Genomic DNA, 22,807 nt, shown 5'->3' with positions numbered 1-22,807 from the left:
CAGCAGCTCTGCCCCACTGAGCAGCCATTGCTCACAACCACCGCGTGTCGGCACGTGATCAGCACTGTCTGGGCTGGGGCACACAGAGGGTGCAGTGCTAACTCAAATGTGTACATTTTGATACATTAACTGCACACAGATCAATGAACCACAAAAAACATGCTGTCTACTTTAATAGGGGAATTTGAGACTTCAAGATTGAAAAAAAAAATCAATATTTTTGTATATTTATGACTGCATTTTCAGTCAACATAAATGAATAACCTGCAAATTTTCAAAAGTTGCAATCAGGCATTCACTTCAAAGAAAAGCTTGGTCATATCTCTTTACCAGACTTTTATAAGCCCCCTCTTGCAAGAGAAAAATATTTCTCACTTCACAATCACACCTTACTCACATCATCCCTTTTTGGCAATACATACATTTGTGAACGGTTGTCAAGGATGAAGTACAAGTAAAATTTCACCTAAAACCAAAACAAACGCTCTGAGACTTCCCCGAGAATTGCAACCACTGCCATCAAACCAGGCCAATGTGTTGTTTCACAAAAACAAGATCACATATCCCACTAGTTTGATATTTTTGTTGCTCTTTACACAGTAGCTGTATTGCATATTTTATGAAGGCTGCTCTGAAAGTAACACCCCTTATTTTATTATGTTGGCCTGCAATGTCAGAAGCAGATGTTGGTGATATTGAGTGGAGGTGAACCTTCCCACCAATATTCCATTCCATTTTGTTCCACGTGACAGATGGCAGCAGAGGGGCAGATTGACAAATTGGCATCTGAAGCAGAAGTGTCACTGAATTCCTCCATGTGGAAAAAATGGCACCCATTCCTTAATGGAGACCAAACACGATGCAAACACAGTGGGTCACCTCTGCTGGTGCAGGTTTTGATGAGCACGACATGTAGGCTCTTGTTCACTGCTGACAAAATGCATAGCTAATGGTGATGATCACAGTGAAAAACAGAGCAAATTCTCAGCTACAAAACACTATTAAATAACATTGTTGTGCTATTTTTTTCTGCTGTAGTTTCCATGAAAGTAAAATAGGAGTCATTACTTTCAGAGCAGCCTCTGTATACGTGGCTGAAGACAATTCCTCTTCACTCAGTGTGGCCCAAGCAAGCTAAAAGTTTGGACACCCATGAGTAAATTATACATGCAACAAAATAGATTTTTATTTATTCTTGCAGTGGATTGCTCACAGTGTTTCCTTTTTGTACAAAAAAGGTGCAATTGTAGCATAAAAGCTGAACAGCTACACAGAACATAGTATGATAATATCTCCTATAGCGGCTTCTTTCCTAATCCTCTTCCAAATCCCTTGCATACGAAGATAAATTCTCACAATCCTGACATGAGGATTATTCTTGAAGTAAAACAATCCGTAATCTTCATGGAGCTGCCTCCCACTCTGAATTATGTCTGAGTATCTGAGCATATCCATATTGCAGGGACCCACTGGGGCTCGTCTTGTGCATGATGGACTGCAGACAACAGCTGAGCAGATGCTTCTTGTAAGTTGTCATTCACAATCACTTGATCAAAGAACTGACCAAACTGAGCTTCCATTTTCTTAGCAGAATCCTCCATCTCCTGTAGATCTTCCTCCTGTGAGACACAACAAATCTCTAAAGCTCTAGTTACTGTAGAGAGAAACAATCTGCATGGCATCTGCACAACACCCTGCGCTATGAAGACAAGAAGTGAGTAGACAAGACAATGCCATTGCACAGTATTTCAATTCACAGTTGCTATAACACTGAAAAATCTTGGCTACAATCAGTTCCAGGCTTCTGAAAGATTGCCGTATGCTTCTCACAGAAGTACCTTGAGTCTCAGTACGCTCCACTTGCTCTCTTGCACACATTCTTACTCTGCATTTTAATTTACCTTCTCCATTTTCATATTTGTGTCATAACAATTATGACTTGCATTTATGGTTATGCACTGAGGTCTCTAAAACTTTAAGGTGCTAAGCTTGATTATGATTTGCATGGAAACAGTGGTGATAAATACACTACACACATTGCAAATGCAAGCTATGTATTTCCTACAAGCAGGATTTGTGTTCTATCTATAAAAGTCACTATGGAACAGATATCAGTACTGTCAGAAATACATTATACAGCATTTATACACAATAGAGTACATTACACACTTAAAACTGCATGAAAAATACTTTTTTACATCACTGAATGAAGCACATTTGATCCATACGTTTCAGTGCAAACAGTAAATGTGTTTGTTGACTCAAACCTTGTCACAAGGCAGTTAGTTAAAACTGAAGTATCCCAAGTAGCCTCTTTGTATGAAGACATTTGACCAAATGCTTCAATTCCTTATGTACAAATCACAACCCTCCTTCAAAGCAAATTTAGAGGAGGAAAAAAACAAAAATAAAATGAAAAAAGAATTTAGATCTGAACCTCAGGACTTAAACTTATAAAGATGTAATCAAGTAGCACAATAGAATGCATTATGTTCTAAACACACAACCCCAGTGTAGCAAATTGTGTCTCTTCCATTCCCACATCTCACCTTGAATTTCATGTTCACATAATAATCTGTAATGATTCTGGCATTTTTACGCGTTTGCCTCATGCAGCTTATGCTGGATGGCTTGATGAATATAATATAGGGCTTTAATTCATGAGTCCGGGCTATTTGGATGCCCTGCAAAATAGGAATAAAAACAACTATTTCAGGTGTATTCATCCCAGTTGTATTTCAATAGAAAACGAATTGTTTACAATGTATTATTACCTCCAGACCTAGCAGTAATCTTTTTCACAAACACCTACTTTAAAATGACCTCACTGATAATCCCTGGACCAGACATTATTAAAGCAAGCATAGCATACCGGTCACTTAATTCTGCTTGACAACCTTATTAGAAGATGCTTTCAATGTCAGTGAGTATCTGGACACTGCCTTCAACAAATTGACAACACCAAAGAGGACTCTGATTTTAAATAAACAAACAGCCACCAAAAAAACTATTGAGCTACCTTTGGAGAAGTATTTTTGGAAAACAAAAAAATAAAGAAGATAAAAATTGCAGCATGTAAAGTTGCCAAACTACCTCATTTAAAATACAAGTATGCAACTACACAGCAATTCTCCTACCTCCTAGTGACCACTAAAGAATGGTTATGTACCATTACTTCATACCCTAAAACTTGCCCACAAACTCACATTCTAGAAACTCATGGTGGCATATAATGTTGAAGCAGTGAAATTAAATTTCTTCCCTCCTCCTCCCTCTTGTTCAGGAGAAGTGCAGCAGAATAAACCTATGGATGTTTTCAGATGCAAAACAAATACCACACTGTAGCCTTATCTGCTCCTACAGCAGTTTGGATTTTGAGTAGTGCTCCACAGGTATGTAACTTTAAAAAAAAAAAAGGCTCAGTCTAGCTCACTGTGATCACAGCTTCCACATGAAAGAATAGTCCTTGCTGTATGCAAGTATGAAAACTCTTTTCTGCATCATTCCATCTGATAATGCAGCTGCTCACTTGAAAACAAATGAACAAGAGAATAATACTGATCTGTATGTACTTGTCACAGAAGTACTTTTTCCCTTAAGACCCACGCAACAACAAATCTACTATTAATAAACACTGTAACAGGAAATACAAGACAAAGCATCTAACAGCATTCCAGTAGCTCATGAATGTATACAGAATTATTTTTCCTTCCAGGAGATATAGTTATAGATTCCCTGCCCCTTTACAACTCACATGTGGTTCCAAATCTATTACACAGATCTTCCCTTCATCAAGGACTGTTCTCACTGCATCAATGCTGGTACCATACATGTACCCTTTGTATTCCCCATATTCCAGCATTCTGTATCAGTGGTGAGAAAGAAGGAAAACAAGAGAGCTTCAGTCTCAAAAAGGTTCCATTGAAGCATGAAACTTTCCAAACTAACCAGTGATTAAGATCGAAAAATCATAAAACAGTGAACATGACTCAAGAACTACTACAGCTATAATGAATGCATTTTTTTTACTTATCTTTTACTTATTTTACTAATACAAATAATGTGTTTGGGGGTTGGATTCTAGTAACAAAAAGCTTGTCAGTTATATTCAGTACTAATAACTTCACAGATGAGATGATCTCAAAGCACTTTGGAGTATAGCTTAAGGAGTATATACTTAAGGAGTATAGCTTCTGCTGCTAAGCTGGTCTATTTTAGCAGAGAGTCTATTGAGGCAGAGAAAGGAACAGTTCTTAAAGTTTGGGCCTTATAGCTGAGGTGCTTACATGGAGATGTCATCACCACACAGGTTCCACAACAGAGATACAGGTTAGGGACAGCCCTGACCTACTCAATTTTGAAAACCAAACCAGTTCCTAAGAGGGCTTATATTCCTAATTTACCAATCACACCAGACAAGCTCAGGACTAGAGACCACACTTTGAGAAAAATGCCAAGATTGATTGTAGAGGAACTTATTTGCAATTGCACAAATGGTTTTTGAAACAATTTGACTCAAATATACACCCAACTTGCTATGTAAGTGTAAGGAGAGGAACCCAGACTTAAATCCTAACTACAAAACCATCGGCTCTCGGAGAGTGTTACAGTTTTTACCTGTGGCTATACACCATATTTTCAAAAGTTTCCTTTGATACATAGTGATATTCACGACCATTCATTTCATAACTCTTCTGAACTCGAGTGGTGTCTGAAAGTAGAGATAGTAGAAATCAATTGAAGTAAATTCTTGCAGTGTTATAGATGAAAATAAGAGAGCTTACATGAAGGCATATAAATAATTATTTTGTAGGTACTAAAATCAGTTTTTTTTGTTTTTCTTTTTTAAGTCCAAACTTGCTAAGCTATCTATATTTCCTAGAACAGAAGAAGTGCAGCTGTTTGGATTAAATCAATCAGAAACTTCTTTAGAACTAGTTGCATAATTGCTTTTCCTCCAAGGTGAAGCTGATTTATGTTCATTCTGAAACATTCCGCAAGCACTTGCACATTTGCACTTTCCTCATATTTGGGATCTTAAACATAATGGAAATTCCTAAGTTTTCAACAAGTTTCAGATTGATACATTCTCTCTTTAGTTACCCAAATCACAAGAACCCAATAAGCAAAGGTAGAGAAAATTTCTATGATTAAGTCAGAAATTAATCTGTATTAGTCTCATTCGAGACCAGAAGGCTAATGAGGAAAGCTGCAAAGCCTATTAAGCACCATCTTCAGTTGCCTCCACTCTCGTACCTGATCACCTAAATGCTATGAACTTAAAAGGTGCCTAAGAAATACTCTTTTATCTATGAAAAGAAAATGGCAAAGATTAGAGAGTCATACAGATTTATTGCTACATAGAATTTTAAGCTTTCAGAAGGTGTAACTGAAGAGTGCCTTTGGCTGATTTGCCAAAACAGAAAGACAGTATTTTAAACCAGCTTTTATAAAAGCAAGTGACTACAGCTTGCAGTACAAACAGTCACACAACAAAGAGCATGAGTACACAAAGGCAAGAGGTAGGTACCTGACATTTCCTTATCACCATTTTTGAAGGAGGGGGGGACAGAAATAAGAAGAATATTACATACGAGGCACAGCACTTTGAAACTCTCGTGGGTTGCTTGCAATAAGCCTTCGCCTTAGCTCATTCACTCCCACTCCTGCAGGACCTGAATAGTTGAAAAAAATGACTAGTATTACACTTAGAGGCACTTTTTGCACCCACCCCCCACATTTTTATAGAATCATTAAGTTTGGAAAAAATCTCTAAGACAACCGTTTTCTAACATTTCACACATACACAAATGAATTGTAAATATGATGAACTTGTATTTTTAGGTAACAGGCAATGACCTATCACCAGAATAGAAATCAGATTGCTCCTCGTGTTGAAGAATTATTTAGTAGCAAGTAATCAAGCAAGTTTGATCTTGTGAACTTCTTGAAAAATATACTAGATGTGACTAAAGTATCTTGATGGATGAGGGTACAAATCACTTCCTAGCAATATGGTCACTCCTGGGAAGTAACTCAGCAGCACCATTTTAAAACAAAACACTAAATAAACTTACAGACTTGGAAAGTACAAGTAACCTGCTTTTACTCAGTTTGCTTTTTCAGGAATGTGGAACACTACAGAAAACCAGGCTTCTTTCAGTCATAATGACGTAAAGAGAACTTGAGAAACAGCAGCCTGTTTAATACAATATTTACGATAGTAACCACAATCAAAGACATCTTTTTAGCTTTCCCTTCTACCCAGGATAGATATTTTCTAGTCCAAAGATTTGAAGACCTCTTGTTTCAGCTACCATACCTGCACATTTTTTAATTCCAGTAGTAGAAATGCTTGCGTGTACTTATGTTTTTCATCACTTTTATGTATCAGTCCTACCTGAATATAAAACTGAACCATTTTCCTAATAAAATGCATATTCAACCAGAATTCACAACCATATGGTTTCTTCTGAAGACTTTGTCTTTTTGTTGTTTTTTTTTTCTTTTTTAGAAAATTGTCTCAAGTAAAGATGATACATACATCAGAGTGTAAAATCAACAATGGAGAAAAGTTACAAGAAATCATTCTTGATATGCTGCTTTCAGGGCTACCTATGCTGTCCTCAGCCACCACTTGTCAAGATTAGCAGCAGTAAATTGGACACAAACTGACCATTTCCTCCCCTCCATCACAAGCTGTGAATGTTTCATTAGGAAGTAACTACAGCTTACCCACAAGTACAATTAGTCTGTTCCGATCTCCCGGGTGCCGCTGGTACCTAACCACCTCCTCATATGGAGCTGCAAAAGTGCTACAGCAGCTGCTGGGGCACCGAGCATAACATGACTGCTGGGTGGCCCGGGACTTCCTCCGACACAGGCGCATACTTCTGCGGAAGCCAGCTGTAAGGGACAAAGGCATCAGCACTAAAAATCGCAACTAAATGCAAGCAGGTAGTTCTGGAGCCTAGAGTGTCCCTAAGCTAAATATCTGCTGTATTTTTTAGCAAGGTAAAAGATAGCTAATTTCACTAGCGTACTTGGCATATTAGCTTGGTAGGACCTCTGAGCGTTAGATGAACGAGGTCAAATTGCATTAAAAGCTACCTGAAAATTAGCCCATAATTAAAGACCACAACAATATGCCCAAAACTAACCCAAACAGAAATTTATAATCATATAAAGCATCCATAGGAACAGGTCAACAGATTTTATTTATTTTTAAGGTCCACTCTACTAAAGCAAATACTGAACTTTTGCTTCAGCCTACAAAACGAATACAAATATTTTATAGAGATTGTTATGATTTAGTATCAAGGATCCGCTTATTGCTCCACTTTACTATCCAACTCTGAGAACCTCATTTTTACATTTACTTCTCTAATGAAAATCCTCATCATTATTCTTGATGCATGACAGATAACAGAACAATGTTCTAATAAAAGATAATCCTGAAGTAAGACAAATATAACAAATATAACAAAGTCAATTTAAAAGGCGGCCATGCCTCAGTAGAAATCTATCAAGAACAGAGGCTTAAACAGAGAGAGCAAGTACTGGTATGAAGAAAATGGCTTCCTGAAGTCTGGAAAACAAGTGAGCAAAATTCAGTTCAGTAACTCTTTAGGTGAAGACCAGAGCATTTGATTTAAACTCCACACAAACATTTAATCTAGATCAAGCCCTAAACATCTTACTTATCTTTAGTCACTGCATACCAATGAAGACTCGTTGACCAAATTCACCAAATTCTTCCTCTTCTAGAATAAGAAGAAATACTCATGAAGGAAAAAAAAAAAGGAGAGTAAAAGTTTCAAAGCTATACTGCTAGCAATTATTTCTGATCCTGTAAGAACAGCGTTGCAGATAACACAAGCTAGTATTACAAACTAATTTAGTTTAAAAAGCACGCTACACAAAAATATGAAATATTCAAACATGACCACATTTTCTGTAAGAGCTTGGAAATTAAACTAGTTGAATTAAGCTTGGAAGTCATGTTGTTGGTTTTTTTTTTTGTTTTTTTTTTTTAAGTGAGATCTGAAACCTCAGTGTTTTATTTGTTCTTTTTCTATGATAACTACACACCAATGTTTCAAAATACTTAAAGTGCAAAAAAAAAAAAGTCCACCTAATTTAAGCTTTTCAGGTAAAACCTAGCTTAAAAGAATTCTTCAGTTACAATATTACGATGACTAACAGTACAGTAGGTCAAAGTCAAAAATAACAAGTTTAGAACAACCATATATCCAATATTCCAGAAAAATCTGTTTCCTCCAGTTCATTTTCTCCCCATTCTCATGCTGTTTCTTGTAATGTTGTAAGCATTTTGATAAGTCTTCTAGATCTCTACATGCATTTTTTTTTTTTTAAATTAAATGTCTTCGACAAAGCTCCAAAATATCACTTCACCAACAGATTAATGCTCGAGCTCAACTATTTTATTGAGGTGACTTAAAAACAACAAAAAACCTAGTGGCATCAGTATTTTATTTCTCTTCAAGAAGGGCTCCTAATTTTCACCTAATCACATGTATAGTTATTCAAGTTGTGTATTCCCTTTACAAAGGCTTTGCTAAACCAAGAACAAGATACAGAAGACATAGGCATATCTTTAGATGCTTTGCAAATGAAAATTATTTTTTTTGTTCTGGAACCATTATGCATTTAATGTATAATATTTTAGAACTTGTCAATTGACTGGTAGTTATCTCATAAGCAAGCAGATATCAAAACAAGGTTAGATGCATGGTTTTTTTTAGGCCTATGCACTCTGCACTACTCACAGCTTTAAAAGACAGTTTCATTCCAACTTCTTATACTTGCTAACAACTCCTTGTTTATAATGAGAAAACCCTACTTGGCACAGAACTGCTTGACTACAGCAAAGTTTAGAGTACTGCGCAGCACACCTATGCTTATATCCTTTCTATCCTCATTTATTTTGAGATGTCATTCAAATCTTTGAGTCTATCTACTTTATCTACCCTGTCCTTACATGGTACAGAGTGCAGCATGGAAATTCACGGTGAGCAACCATATCAGCTATCAGAAATTATAACAGGAGTATAGTTTTTCATCATGCAATATATCATGATAAATTCTAATAGAGAGCTGCTTACAGGGGTTAGAAAGAAAAGAGGTAGTGTTACCTTCTTTAAGCTCCTCTGAGGGTTCAGACAGAGACAGACAGAACAATTAGTATGGACTGTTTTCTCAAAACTAAAATGAAGAAAACTAACCAGCACGGCCCACTGAATTTAGGAAATTTGGGAAACGGGTATTGCAGGCTCTAACTCCAAAATACACCCAATGAAGCACAGAGCATGAATGTTCAGAATGAGTCTCATTTACAGCATCTATTTCAGTATTGTACTTGCAAAATAAATCATAAAGACAGCCAGATAATTGTTTAGTAAGATGTAGGATAGGAAATATTTGCTTCCTTATTGCTCTTCTAGGTTACAGCAGAGAGCAGACTCAGTGGTAAGGAGTAGGATTTGCAACAGTAAACCCGAAATGCAGTTACCATGTGTCCTAGCCTGAAAACAAAAAGCAGCCATATAGATCTGTCTTAAGAGATTCAGGCTCTGACTAAGAGGTGAAAGAAAATTACTGATCTGTGATAAAAGATGATCCTACTGGCAAGTCAAATGCAGAAAAGCTGCAGGAAAGGGAGCTGGAATGACGTTTTCTCCATAGCGCTGCCAAACACCTCAATGAAGTTTAATAGTAGAAGACTTCTTTTAGTAAAAAACACATTTATTTAGAAGATTCAACATTTTGCAGAATTCTCAATATGCAATAGATAGGTAGCTGTTACCTAAAAGGATTTGCTTGGTTAAAAAAACAAAACCAAAACAAAGAAACACCCTCGCTGATTGACTTATACATAACCCATTCATTTTCATAAAAACATTTTTCTTTCTATACATTCTTGACTATGCACACAATCAAGAATATGGAACATTTTCCTTCTTTATACATCAGCAGCTCCTACAGGCACCATAGATCAGGATGGCTTTTAAAGCTAAAAAAGTATTCTTATTTTTGTCAACTGCTTGTTTTTAAGCTGCTTGCTTTTTTTTGTGGACAGTCATCTCAAAGCAAAACAATATCAAGGAATTCAGAGTTAGGTCAGAAGAACTTACCAGACTCAAATGTTTCTTCATCTTTTTAATAATCCGGACAGCAAAGTTATTAAAATAAATACAAAAATTAATTATTTTCCTCTTACAAAATTTTGGAATTTTCCAGCTCCCATCAGTCTGCTTCATACACATATTCTTCACTTCCTCCTACATTGAGAAAATGCCTGAATTAACTACCTAATCTCTCTCCGCACAGTCATTCTTCTGGAAATCTGTTTAGAAAAATGTTTGTTCCCCAATAGCAATATGTGCAGAAAGTGGATTGGCATACGAATTAGAAGACTCTTGTATGCAGGCTGGGTTTTTTTTGTTTTGTTTTCTTTTGATGTGACAGCAAACATACAGTACCTACTTGTGTTTGAGGCAAAGACACTTTCAAACCCCTCCCATGATGCCAAAAGTAACTTAGGCAAGTACCTGAGCTCCTGGCTAAGGATGCAACAGCCTAGTGTGTGAGATTAGGGGACTTTAGTCACCATATTCAAGGCATTCTGCATGCATGCACTAATCCTGTGATGCACCAGGCACCTGAAGGCAATACATTTACAAGCATTCAGGTGTTGCGATGCCTTTATAAACAATATTGCTTGGGGGCAATGTCTCAGATTCTCAAACTTCTGTTTAACAAATTTGACATGATACAAGTAATGTGCTAGCAGTTTTTCACGCTTCTTAGTGCAATCAGATGTGGACAGTAACAACTGTTTCAGAAAACTGCAAAAAGTTCTACAGCAGGTACTTACAGGATCACATCCCCTCTTGAGAACTTTCTTAAAAACCCCAGTAGAAGGAAGAACGAACTGCGCCACTTCAGGAAGTGCGTCAAGTTCACACTCTTCATATATACTATTTACCTGTGCAACCCCATTCTTGCTCACTGCCTGAAAATGTATTCAAATCAGCTCAGACTCTTGACAATGAATTGTATGGGTTCTCAAAGATTACAATAATCTCCGGCTTTAAATATGCAAAATTGATGTTGTTACACAATTCAAAATCTGAATCAAAGATGTTGTTTCTCATTCAGATGTTTCTTGGGTGGTCCCTCATTTCAGCACATTTCACTGTAAGCAGTCATTCACTGTACACCAGAACTGCAGACAGCTCATTTTCATACAGTGACATACGTTACCAGAGTATGAAAACAAGAATTTTCTACAGTTAAATTCACTTGAAGAATGATTCTCTTTAAGTAAGAAATAAAATCTGCTTTGACTAGCTATTACCTTGAAGCAAACAGTAGTCCAAAGTCAATTCAGTTACCTGTTTCCACACACTTCTCATCAATTTGCATGTCATCCTCTGCAGACAGATCAACACACACACACACACAAAAGTTATCCAAATCAGGAAAAAAGAGAGGAGGGAAAAAACCTTACACATAATGAGACTGAACTCAGACAACTGAAAGAAGAGATCTGAAGCTTTATACATTTATGGATTTCAAGCACCGCAACCACGTCTTCCTGATGTTCTCCATCTTTTGTAAGCAGAATACTGTTCTTTAGCTCCTAGTCTGAACACTTCCAACTTGAATTATCTTTTTGAAATAACAAAAGGTCTAACATGGTAATTGCTCTGCTTACCCTATGAAAACTTATTTATTAAATATTACAATTACAGAGTGCAATGTTCCACTCACTCTGTTTTCTCACTGCATTTAGGTCCATCTTTTCATTATGTTTTGCTCAAAGAAGTGGTTTTATTTGGTTGATATTAATTTTATAAAGAAAGAAAAATAAAAGATGGATTCAGTTTCCTCTTTATGCTCAGATCACATCAATTCATGTCCTTGAAATCTAACGTCATGGATTTGGGCATCCTCAGATTTGCGTGTTCTGCTCTTTTGTGTTCTACAGACAGGCCCAGTAGGAACTATTTTCCAGCTGACCATGTTTCAATCCCAATAAACTCCTGTTTCCATCCTAATTACATTTGCCCAAAGATATCCTTTCATGAGGTACTCTCCCAGAGTTGCTCACATTATCTGCTGAAGATGGAAGAGAGGAAGGAAAAAGCCGTCTTTCCCTCCTCTAAGCACTCCATCCAAACTCTCAGTTCCCCATCAAATAGCGCATAGCTTAAACTTCCACTTTTGGATAATTTAAGTTTCCATCACTTCAACCAAACAAAAGACTTGCATGCAAAATGTTAGAACTTCACAAATACGTGGAAAAAACTCAAACCACCTTATTTCTGGCAACTTTTACAAAGCCTAAAAAAAAACAAGTGCTATGTTGATTCTAAGTACAGAAATGCAATATAGTCCACACACCATCTCCTACCTTCTTCCACAGTGCTTACTATCCACAGTATATCCAGTGAAGCAATTAAAACGCAATAAAATTATGGTAAAAGAGAGCTCTAACAAACAAATCATTTTCAGTCAGAAGAATCCTATGCAATGAAGCACTTAATCTAGAAGTTATCACAAAAGAAGAGTAAAAAGAACCATAGAAAAAATGGAGAGAAACAGGATGAACATTCCTCATGTCTAGGAATAACTACAAGTTTATGAAAAGTTAGATTATGTAGCTGGAAGGTGGATCTCCCATGGGCAACGTAGCTTAACTGTACCTTGAAGAAAAAATACTCCCTTCTATTCTAAAAGTATTGTATCACCTTCCAGGGCAGAACTGTTGTCTATGCCCCTGTAAAGTCATGAGACTAGTCACTTCAGAGACTTTGTCACTTCAGACCTGACCCTGTGGGCACAAAGTGCTCCTAACTCACTAAAATTACAGAAGAAACTGAATTCACAGATTCTCAGTTAGGTATCTAGTACACTGGAGATGACTGAAATCACCACCAGTCCTCCAAATACAACTACCACTAAGTAATTATTTTCAAGAGAATATTTAAAGCACTGCTGACGTTACAACGTGGCTCTAGAAATAATGTCTTTGACTTAAACTGAATTTGTATGAGCTTGTAATTTCTGTATTCCGGGAAGCAGCAACAAGACTTTTCCTTCCTGCTCTACCATTCAAATAACTTTTCACTCACATATTGATGACTTGAGACAGAGGTGGGGCTGAAAGGGCTGAGACCACCAGAATTCTCGCTGCTTCCTGCATAGAAAGAAATATAGCACAGTTAAATTAATAAAAAAATAAATAAAGAAGCCAGTCCACAAGGGCACGATGCTTCAACCATATTCACAGAATGTTTGATGTTAATCACTACTGAGCCAGTGCAAAACATCAAAAAAATGGAAATACTAGCAGTTGTTTTAGCCCAATGCAGAATAGTGAAGGAAAGCCACGCGCTATCAGAACTGTTTAAATGTAATATCCAAATCAGCAGCACAAAAATATTTTGAGTTAATGTATAAGGACAGGCATATTAGCCATTCTAGTCTACAGACCTATAGAATTAGAGGAAAGTCTTTTGCTTCCAGCCTCAGTCACAACTTAGTATGATTTCAACTTCTATTATAAAAACACAGGTAGGTTTATATAGAGTATAAATCAAAGTTTATGATTGCTTGGCCTTATATTTTCTTGAGGCAACACAGATGGGACACGTGGCTAGAGGATCAAACTGAAGAAGTGTGCTATGGCAGCTTAAATTGTCCTTACAGTTCAAGCTTTCAGAAACAAACTGTGGGTTATATATGTACAGAACAGGCAAAAGATCCTTCTCTTCTTCTAAAGCATTTCCATTTATTTGGTGAAATAAGTTTTGACCAAAACTGAAAAGTCAATAATAGCTCATAAGACATCTTAAAAAAGAAACAAAAAACCACACATTTGATACAGCTATATCCTCTTATCTTACATTTTAATATCCCTCCCACTCCTCCAATACACGTTTAAACACCATGAATTATGATTCCAAACAGAGCTTTTCACTTTCACTAAAACTGTAGCTTCTACCTCCAACTAGTGCAGGGCTTTTACTACAGAGACTAGATAACTGCTATGAATGTAAGATTTAATTTCAGATGACATAGGTGTTCTGAAAAGCATCTTTCACAGTGTGTGTGAGAAAAAGGAGAGAAATAAGCCTGAGAACAGTAAAAGGAAAAATATGTCAGATGTAGCTGAATCCTACTGTTATGAACGGCGAAAGTTTATGTAGCAAGACTGGACTAGAAATCATAAAAATTGAGATTACTTTACCTTTTAAGAAGATGGTTTGAGGGTATCAGTCCAGCACAGGCACTAAGATCCGATAATTTCCTAGCCTGCCACCACAGAGCATCATTCTGGTCCACAATCTGGAGTATTTCACCTTTCTTAAATGGCAAACCTGCATCAGCACATGGTATGGCAGGATCTTGTAATGGCCAGTAATCTGCCATTGCTCGCACATACAGCTGGTAAAAAACAAGCAAATGAAAAAAACCCCAAGATACTACATAACCTTTATAATCACAAAGCCAAGTATGTCTGCTAGTTAAGTCTGTTCGTGATTAAGTTGATTAAAAACATGATCAAGCTCTGAATCCTATCAATTCATTAAGGAGGAGAAAAAATAGAGTAGCAAAGAGAGAAGACTTGTAAATTATGAGAAGAATTGAGCTTTAACCTCTACATATCTCTAAAAATGTCTTCATTATCTGAGACACAACTATATTTCAGTTGAGTCTATTTAATGCTTCAGCAACAGCATACAGATATTAGCTGAGAGATAGCCAATATGGCAGGTAACATTTTAGGGACTGCAGTAAACTTCAAACACCACATCTTTGTATCGTGCCACTAGACAGGTATTATTGTAGCAATTCTTTGCAGTAGCAATATAGAAAAAAGAACAACTCTTACTGTGGTTTGGTTGCTAACAGGACGATCAGAAACTGGAATCAACTTGAACATAATTGTTCCTTGAGAGAGAGCCTAAATGATTAAAGAGAGGAATAAAACACGACTGGCATTCAACATAAATTACCAAACTTTGTCACACAGACTTAACACAACATGGCTTTTATGTTATTACAAATGGAATTAGGCAGACTGAGTTAATATGACTACTATATTTTTTCCAAAAGTAAAATCAAGAAGAAAACTTCAAAATCTCACTGAATACTTTTAATTCAACGAAAAACCATGTTCTGTTATAAATATATGCAAGTTCAACATGAATTCAAACCTAACTTTTTCTACTGAAGTCTTATTTAAATTAGTGGCAAGTTTGGTTAGACAAGTGATGTAAAAGGGGGAGGAAAATATTTAATATTTGAAAATCAAGTATTTCAATTAAGCTAAAAATTATCTAGAAATAGTATGCCAAGGAAAATAACACATCGAAAGACTTGACATTCATCACATATAGCATGACTATAATGCCATTCCTAACTGGCACTAATACACTGCAGTGAAAAATCCTGAAGGACTGTGTGCAAGGTCAGTAAATAAAAAAGACAGATCACAAATTTCTTCAAAAGATTTTGACAAGCGATTACCACTGCGCTTTCATGCAAGCGAAGGCACGTAACTCAAGTTTATTCACTTCACTCTGCTTTAGTTTATTTCATAAGATGGAATTTTATTAGAATAGCACCTTACCACTTCATTCTTGTGGAAGATTTTCCAAGGAAATTATGCATCAGTGAATTTTGAATAAATTAATAATTTACCTTCCTCTCCCCCCCACACATACACGCACAGAATTTGGGGATGGAAAGGCCACAATTAAGTTAGATTTGATTCTGTTATACCCACACTGAATTTTCAGGCTTGAATTTGCACAATACTTCAATTTTATAAGCAGCTGTGAATTTCATCCACCGCAATGAAACAATCTTTCTAGGGAGTGGAAGGCAGCACAGGTAAGGAAATAGAGTAGTATACTGTTACCCTCAAAGTCCAATTAAAATTTAAAAGAGATTCAGTACCAGAATATTAATAACTTGCTCAGGCTCAAGTCCATCGACAGAAACTCCATTTACTTCCACTAACTTGTCTCCAGCATACAGCAACCCTACAGTAAAAACAAGGATGAAAGCAGCAGCAAAAACTTTATCACAGCATGGATGATCTTGGTGGGGGAAGAGGGAGGTGGGTAAACAAAGATATATCACAGGTTTAGATGCCAGCTGTAGAAGTTTCCATACACTAGGTACACAAGAATACACCATATTGCCCCTGGATAAGACCAGGGGATGCTGTGAGACATGAGAACTTTGAACACTTCAGTTTTCTTATTTAGAATCTTAGAAACATTAAGGTTGGAAATGACCTCTAAAATTATCCAAGTCCAACCATCAACCTAACACCACCATGCCTGCTAAACCACATCCCTCAGTGCCATGTGAATCTTTCCTTGAAAACCTCTGTGGACAGTGACTCCACCACTCTTCTGGGCAGCCTGTATCACCTCCCCTACACAACATGCAATCTACTGACAATTTGCCTTAAAAGTTTACATAAACATTTTAATATAGCTTCCTTTCCTAAAATAATTTCTGAGCGTCTTAATAAACCATGAAACTTGGAACCAAACCTTAAGAAATTCCTAACTGCTTAGGTGCTGAAAAATTAAGAATATCACATTTTCCTTCAACTTAAAATATTAATCAAACTAGGAATATATTCAGCTACTGCCTACAGTATGGGTTTTCTTCTCTACACAGAATCCAGAACTATTAATAGAAACTTTACAGTGATTACAGATAAATTTCATTTTTTGTTTTACATTTTAGTTACATTTCCCAAGGAACACAAATGGCATATAATTCTAGGATGACAAAGCAAATGTTTCCAAGGAAAGTCTTAATTTTGCTTAGCAACTAATAATACCAGAACATTTAATAGACTACTCCCAAAAAGTATTACTACACATTCCTTAGTGCCCTTTATCTTACACAAAGTTATCTATAATTTTATTTCTCCATCAGAGAATGAGCTGCTAGCTTTATAATACATCAGTTTTGGTTGTTAATGATCAATCTCATAGTAGATTTGTGTGACTTTGCTTTTAACTTCCGAATAACGAAAAACTGGATTTGTACCTCAACTCTCTCAAACATATCATGTTCATACAAAAATTAAAGCAGAATCAAACTCACTCCAATGCAACACGGCATACAGTGCTGTATGGCATACGCATCTGCTTGTTCACAAGGGAAGGCTAATTGTAGAAGTAAAGCTGTTATCTTACTTGAAAAATATCTTATTTCACCTTGAATTTTTGTTATTACCACGTTTCAAGTCATACCTACCACTTCTGTCTGCTAGCCCACCATGGATCACACGGGCAACTGTTATGTCACCTGTTATCTCATGCCGTTTAATAGTGGCACCCTGGCAAACAGAAAAAAAACTGGTTTCAGCACTGAAGATCTTATAAGTTTTCTTTCAAACTACAGGTCTGATCTCTTCTGCAATGACAAAGAGGCATTAAAGGATAAATATATTTTTTAAAACACCACATGGATCTAGGAAGAATGTATCACTAGCAGTGCTATCACATAGTATTAAGTCATCCAATATCATACTAAATTAACCTCAGCATCTGACTCCTAGAAATCTCCTCCCAAGATAATTAGTCAGATTACAATATGTTTTCGGCTTGTAAGCACAAATGAACCTTTCATTCTATCCTTCTTTCTATCTTCACTGTTTTGAAAGAGGGAACAGCTCTCAGTCTTATTTACATTTTAAATTTCATGGGATAAAAGCATCTGCCAGATGTTCACACCCTGACTGGACATGACCATGAACAACCTTCTCTAGCTGTCCCTCCACAGAGCAGGACCAGATGACCCCTTAGGGTCCTTTCCAATCTTAATAATTCTTGCGAATCTCCAATTCTGTAAAAGCCTCAAGAACACACACAGTCTGTGTGATATTCCTGGAAATAAACCAAAATGCATATGATGCATTATCCAACGCAGTGGATTAGACATATCAGTAAACTTCCCAACCAGAGGCTGGTTGTTTTTCACTAAGCAGACAATCCTCATGGCTTCCTCATTCTCAGGTATGTTGTCTGGCAGTGGTGGAAGCGTAGGTTCGAAATCTTTCTGGGCCACAGTATCATGAGCAGATAGCAAGGCCTGTAACAAGCAAAAATAAAGAAGTCAACCCATCAGCAAAGAACATACAACAAAACAGATTTTACTTTTAACAGTGACTGGTCAGGAAACAGAAATCAATTTAAGTTCTTAAGTGGACATCGGTTCCTTCCACATAGGCTTTTTCTTCTTTCCCTTTGGCAATTCCAACTGCAAAAAAATTAAGAACAGTTCCTCTCTGTGTTTCCTCAGGAAATCTTACAGAAGTTGAAATATTTCTATTCGGAAGATAAGAATGCAGGCTTTACACATAATATCAAATAAACTCTGATTTTACATGTCTGCATCAACTGCTCAGAATTTACCTTTCAAAGAAACATCTCTAAAAAGTAGCTGTTTATAAAACACAGCCAGTGCAGGTACTGCGGATACACAGTCCTGAAATGAATTCTTGATTAGGTTAGCCCATGACTAGGAAACTAAGCCTCTTGCTACTTCTTTGCTGATTCCTGTGAGCAGCTGGTCATCTGTTTCCACCCCCAGTGCAGACATTGCTATGAACAAATTTTCTATGTTCTTAAGCATTACTTACCCTTAAGTGAGGAGCCCTCAGCAATCGTCTTAGCTCTTTGATCTCTCCAGACGGAGGGGCTTCATGCAGCAACTCTACCACCTGATAAGAGTAAGCACAGAGTCTGATTCTGAAGGCCAATTAATTCAAAGGAAGTTCTAAATTAAGTTGAGAAATACAACATTATAAAACGTTTAAGTCCTGCACGTTATATGACTAAAAGCATACCTATACTGTTTGCTCTAAAATTGGACCAAAATAAGTCTGGCTGTGCGACTATGTAACATCTGGCATGCTGTGCGACTATGCAACACTTAGTTTGGTTCAGGCCATGAGGTCTAAATTACTTTTCCCTATGCCTCAACCAATATCATCACTACTATCAGTTTCTTCACTTAGTCGTTAATTCTTACTATTTAATAATCAGCTATTAGAAAAAAAATACCTAAAAAGCTTTTCAAAAACCTCATGTCAAAGTGCTTTATAATATCCATAACACTAAACTACAGTGAGATAGATTTTGTGTATATATACACACACATTTAGTCAGTGGTTAAAGCAAACAATTAATTATCTCATATGGCCAGAGCTTGTGCAGTCTAATGATTACAGCTATATATGTTTTCTTTCCCTATCAACACAGTAAATAATCAGCTGTTGAAAAGGTGAAGAATCCTTCCAGTTCATATAGTATATTCAGACCTGAGACACAAAACAAATACTAGAACATTGTTTTCTGCAGTTAAGTTGACTAATTTGGTATTAGTAAGTAAAGAAATACATGGTCTTACCTCACAATTCAACACATATGCCTGCAGCGTGACAGGAACTGGTCTTTTTCCGAGGTAGTTTTGGAGGCATTCATAAATCTATTGCATGCCACGATAGACAAAACAACGCAATGACAGCATCATCTGTTTTCTTGACTATATAGATACATACACAACATACCACAGACAATACTGTATTTCCAGGAATTTGTCATTTCAACTAGAGCCAGAGAGCTTGTAATCTCAATCTTTAATGCCTACTGCATCTAGAATTTAGTCGATAAGTAATTGTTTTTCCATACAGTCATTCAGCTAGCTAGTTATGCTTTGGCTTTTAATTTTCCACCAAGAAAAGCTGATTACACAAGACAGTAGCAAGATAGTGTCAATTCTGACTAGTGGCTTGCTTCCTTACCCTTGTTGAAGGCATGATTAACAAAAGAAATTTAATACCAAGTAGCTGTATTTAAAACAGCCTTAAAAGCATTCTGGATTTTTTTTTTCTTATTTAAACTTTAAAGATTTTTAGAATCCTCACAAAAGTAAAGCAAAATTTGTACAGAAATTGTTTTATAAAGAGATATGGTTGATTCAGACAGAAGTACCAGCCAAAACTCTGTTCTATAACAACACACAGCATCCAGCTGCCTATCAGATCATAAAAACCAGAAAGTATTATTTAATCAGTATCCATGGCAAGCAAGATACATAGCCAAACAGACACTCAAGAGTGGAAAAAGACAGCTGAGCAATGCCAAATTCAACTCGTGCCTCTTCACCCCTAACCTTAATATGGACGCATCAAGTAAAAGAGCTCATCTCATAACAAAAAATTTTTTTCCATAAAGCTAAAGTAGATTTGTTCACCCGGACTGTTGATGTTAATTCTAATATAAGGACTAGCACTTAGTATAAATTATTTTTTTTACTGTCTTTACATGACAAAATAAAGTAGCTATCACCTGCAAACATCCATCTTCATAGCTAGGTATTATTTTACCTTTAAAAGTGCTTGCAGCCAGTGAGATCTGAGCAGGTCATATAATACGCCAACACCATTGACATCTCTTTTACAGAGCAAACTCAGTTCTTGCAGCACTAGAGTCAGAACATGAGATAAACCTGAGCCCAAGAAACAGAAAAGTGCAACACATTTCAGCACAAATAGAATATCAACAAAAGCTAATCAGTGACCCATTCCTTGAAAAGCAACATCTTTATACTTGCAAGAAATACACACTGATTTCCTCTATCTGCTTTACTTGTTTTCTGCAATGGACTGTATAATCAGCTGCCATTATCCAGTTACCACAGCTAACTGAATGCAGAAACCAGCTCTTATTTCTCTCCTGAACAATTTTTTATTTTTTTTTTTTATAATCACTGACAGTTAACTGTTTCCTATACCAACTCCACACTGTAACGATGACAACACATACGATCAACTTCAGTTTCAATTGGCTATTTTCTTTATACAATAATTATGCAGGTACTTCCTCACTAAGCTTCTCCAGATGGGACTCTTACCTCAACCATCAGACAGAATTATTGGATATCCCAATTGGGAAGCCTGGAAACGTACCTCATTACCAAAGAAACCATCTGTTTCAGGAAAGCAGACATCTAAACGCTTATAAGAATAATGATTTATGAATTCTGTGAACTACGACTGTAAGCCCCACAGGAAAAGCTTTCAAAACACAGCTAACTTTAAAGGATTATCTGCTGCAGAAACTTCCTACCACCCAAAAGAACGCTGCTTTTTGAGATCTCTTCCTCATTATTCATTGCCTTCCTCTGAGAGAACTTGCACTAAGTATCTCCAAGAATGCAATCCCTACACAAATAAGCTCAAACAAAACAACATACTCTGCATAGAAGCATAGGTTTTTTAAATAAACAGAATCATTTACTTCAGAAGGAAAAAGCCCTATTACAAATTAGAATCTTTTCATACAGCTAAAGAAATTGACTTTAAGCCAGAAACAAATGGCAGTAGTTCTCTTCTGAAACCCTATAAATTACCCACCAACATTAGGGACCAAAAGTCATTCCCATTATAGTAAAACATAGATGTAATTAGCCTTTCTCACAAGTCTTAAGTCAGACATGCATGGAACAAAACTTTTTGCCAGTTTTCTTGGAAAGATAAATACAAGGGTTACAAGTACCATTATCTTGACCACAAACTGCTGGCACCTCCATTTTTTCTTTCATTCCAGGAGATTCCATCTATGTTTTTGACTACAGCATTCACACCAAGTAGGTTTTCAGAAAGACAGATGTTGAACTAGGGAAAAGAGTATGTTCATACTGAAAAATCAAGTATATTAAATTGATGCAAAATTAGAACAAAAACAGCAATGACCATCATTTTTATACATGCAACAACAGGTTGCAAGCATAAATTGAAGACATGAGCCACAAATGTAAAGTCAGTTACCACCAACACCCAAAATGCAGAGACAAACCTCAACTGCAAAATATCATTTTATTTCTTCATGGAATTGTCATTAGCTTGCTTTATTAAGCTGTCTAAAATAACAATCTGCTTGTATAACCTCTGTTCCTCAACTCTAAGTGTGCTACCACAAAGTTATTTTACCCGAGATTTTAAAAGCTTGTTTTACATAAAACAGATGTTTTACATAGCCTGAAAAAAAATCATTCAAAAAAATCAAATTATATTCATTCTTATTGTTATTGACATTATTAAAATTGAAACAATTGAGGGCACAATTTTGCAAAGAAAGGATCTCTGTTTAAATGCAACATCTTTGAAAGGATTTCATATTTTCCTCCATATTCCCTCAAAGTGAATTAAACAAACAAAAATCCCACACCTTACCTCATCGGACTCGGGCATTTATAGCTGATTGCACTAAGTAATAACTTAGACTAAAAGTGGAGGAAGATCTCCAATCTATTTCTAGCAAGAAACAATGTAGTAGGGGATTGCCTTTGAGAATGCTCAGAATTCTTTACTTAAAAGTTGCAACAAGCATGGAAATTCCTCAGGTAACACTATTTTCTCTCACACGGTCCTATGTTTACTGATTTCCCTAAAGTTGTGAAATAACTTGGTGTATTTCTACACCAAAGTATCAAAAGCCCATGTATGAGAGATGTGCAGTAATTCAGCATCTTTGTTACATCTCATTAAGCCAACTCCAAATCATGTTTGATACAAATATGAAAATATTGTCATGACTGCTGTTATTCTAAGATTACTCTTGAAGAACTACATATTTGAACAGGTCACACAACTTAAAAGTTAACAAGTTAAAAAGTCAGCAACAACAAATATCTGAGCACATCAGCCAATAGTGAACACCACAATGACGCTATTTGC

General features: G+C 36.4%; 1 protein-coding gene across 1 annotated transcript; it reads right to left on the bottom strand.

Annotated features, from left to right (window-relative positions):
* Positions 1-358: 358 nt before the first annotated feature.
* Positions 359-21,760, bottom strand: MPP4 (MAGUK p55 scaffold protein 4). The gene is made up of 21 exons (XM_031601239.2): positions 21,627-21,760; positions 20,456-20,577; positions 19,477-19,554; positions 18,707-18,787; positions 18,025-18,156; positions 17,320-17,401; positions 15,994-16,079; positions 14,924-14,995; positions 14,279-14,475; positions 13,161-13,225; positions 12,440-12,457; positions 11,418-11,456; positions 10,155-10,175; positions 9,156-9,170; positions 7,722-7,763; positions 6,736-6,906; positions 5,595-5,675; positions 4,618-4,711; positions 3,755-3,863; positions 2,550-2,684; positions 359-1,619 (listed from the first exon to the last, which is right to left on the bottom strand). Exons 1-21 carry the CDS (start codon positions 21,685-21,687, stop codon positions 1,428-1,430), a joined length of 1,893 nt encoding a protein of 630 aa, XP_031457099.1. The 5' UTR covers positions 21,688-21,760; the 3' UTR covers positions 359-1,427.
* Positions 21,761-22,807: the final 1,047 nt, after the last annotated feature.

The sequence above is a fragment of the Phasianus colchicus genome, chromosome 7 (genome assembly GCF_987193195.1).
Source record: "Phasianus colchicus chromosome 7, bPhaCol1.hap1.1, whole genome shotgun sequence".
In the NCBI taxonomy this organism is placed as follows: domain Eukaryota; kingdom Metazoa; phylum Chordata; class Aves; order Galliformes; family Phasianidae; genus Phasianus; species Phasianus colchicus.
This window is presented reverse-complemented; position numbering and strand designations above follow the sequence as displayed.

Bases quoted from the DNA above. Each gene is read 5' to 3' on its own strand.
- MPP4 (XM_031601239.2), bottom strand. From the start codon at position 21,687: ATGGAATCTCCTGGAATGAAAGAAAAAATGGAGGTGCCAGCAGTTTGT. The intron at 18,157-18,706 runs GTAAGTAATGCT...TGCTTGTTACAG, and splicing joins TGAGGGCTCCTCACTTAAGG to GCCTTGCTATCTGCTCATGA. The intron at 5,676-6,735 runs GTAAGCTGTAGT...TCAACTATTCAG, and splicing joins CAGACTAATTGTACTTGTGG to GTCCTGCAGGAGTGGGAGTG.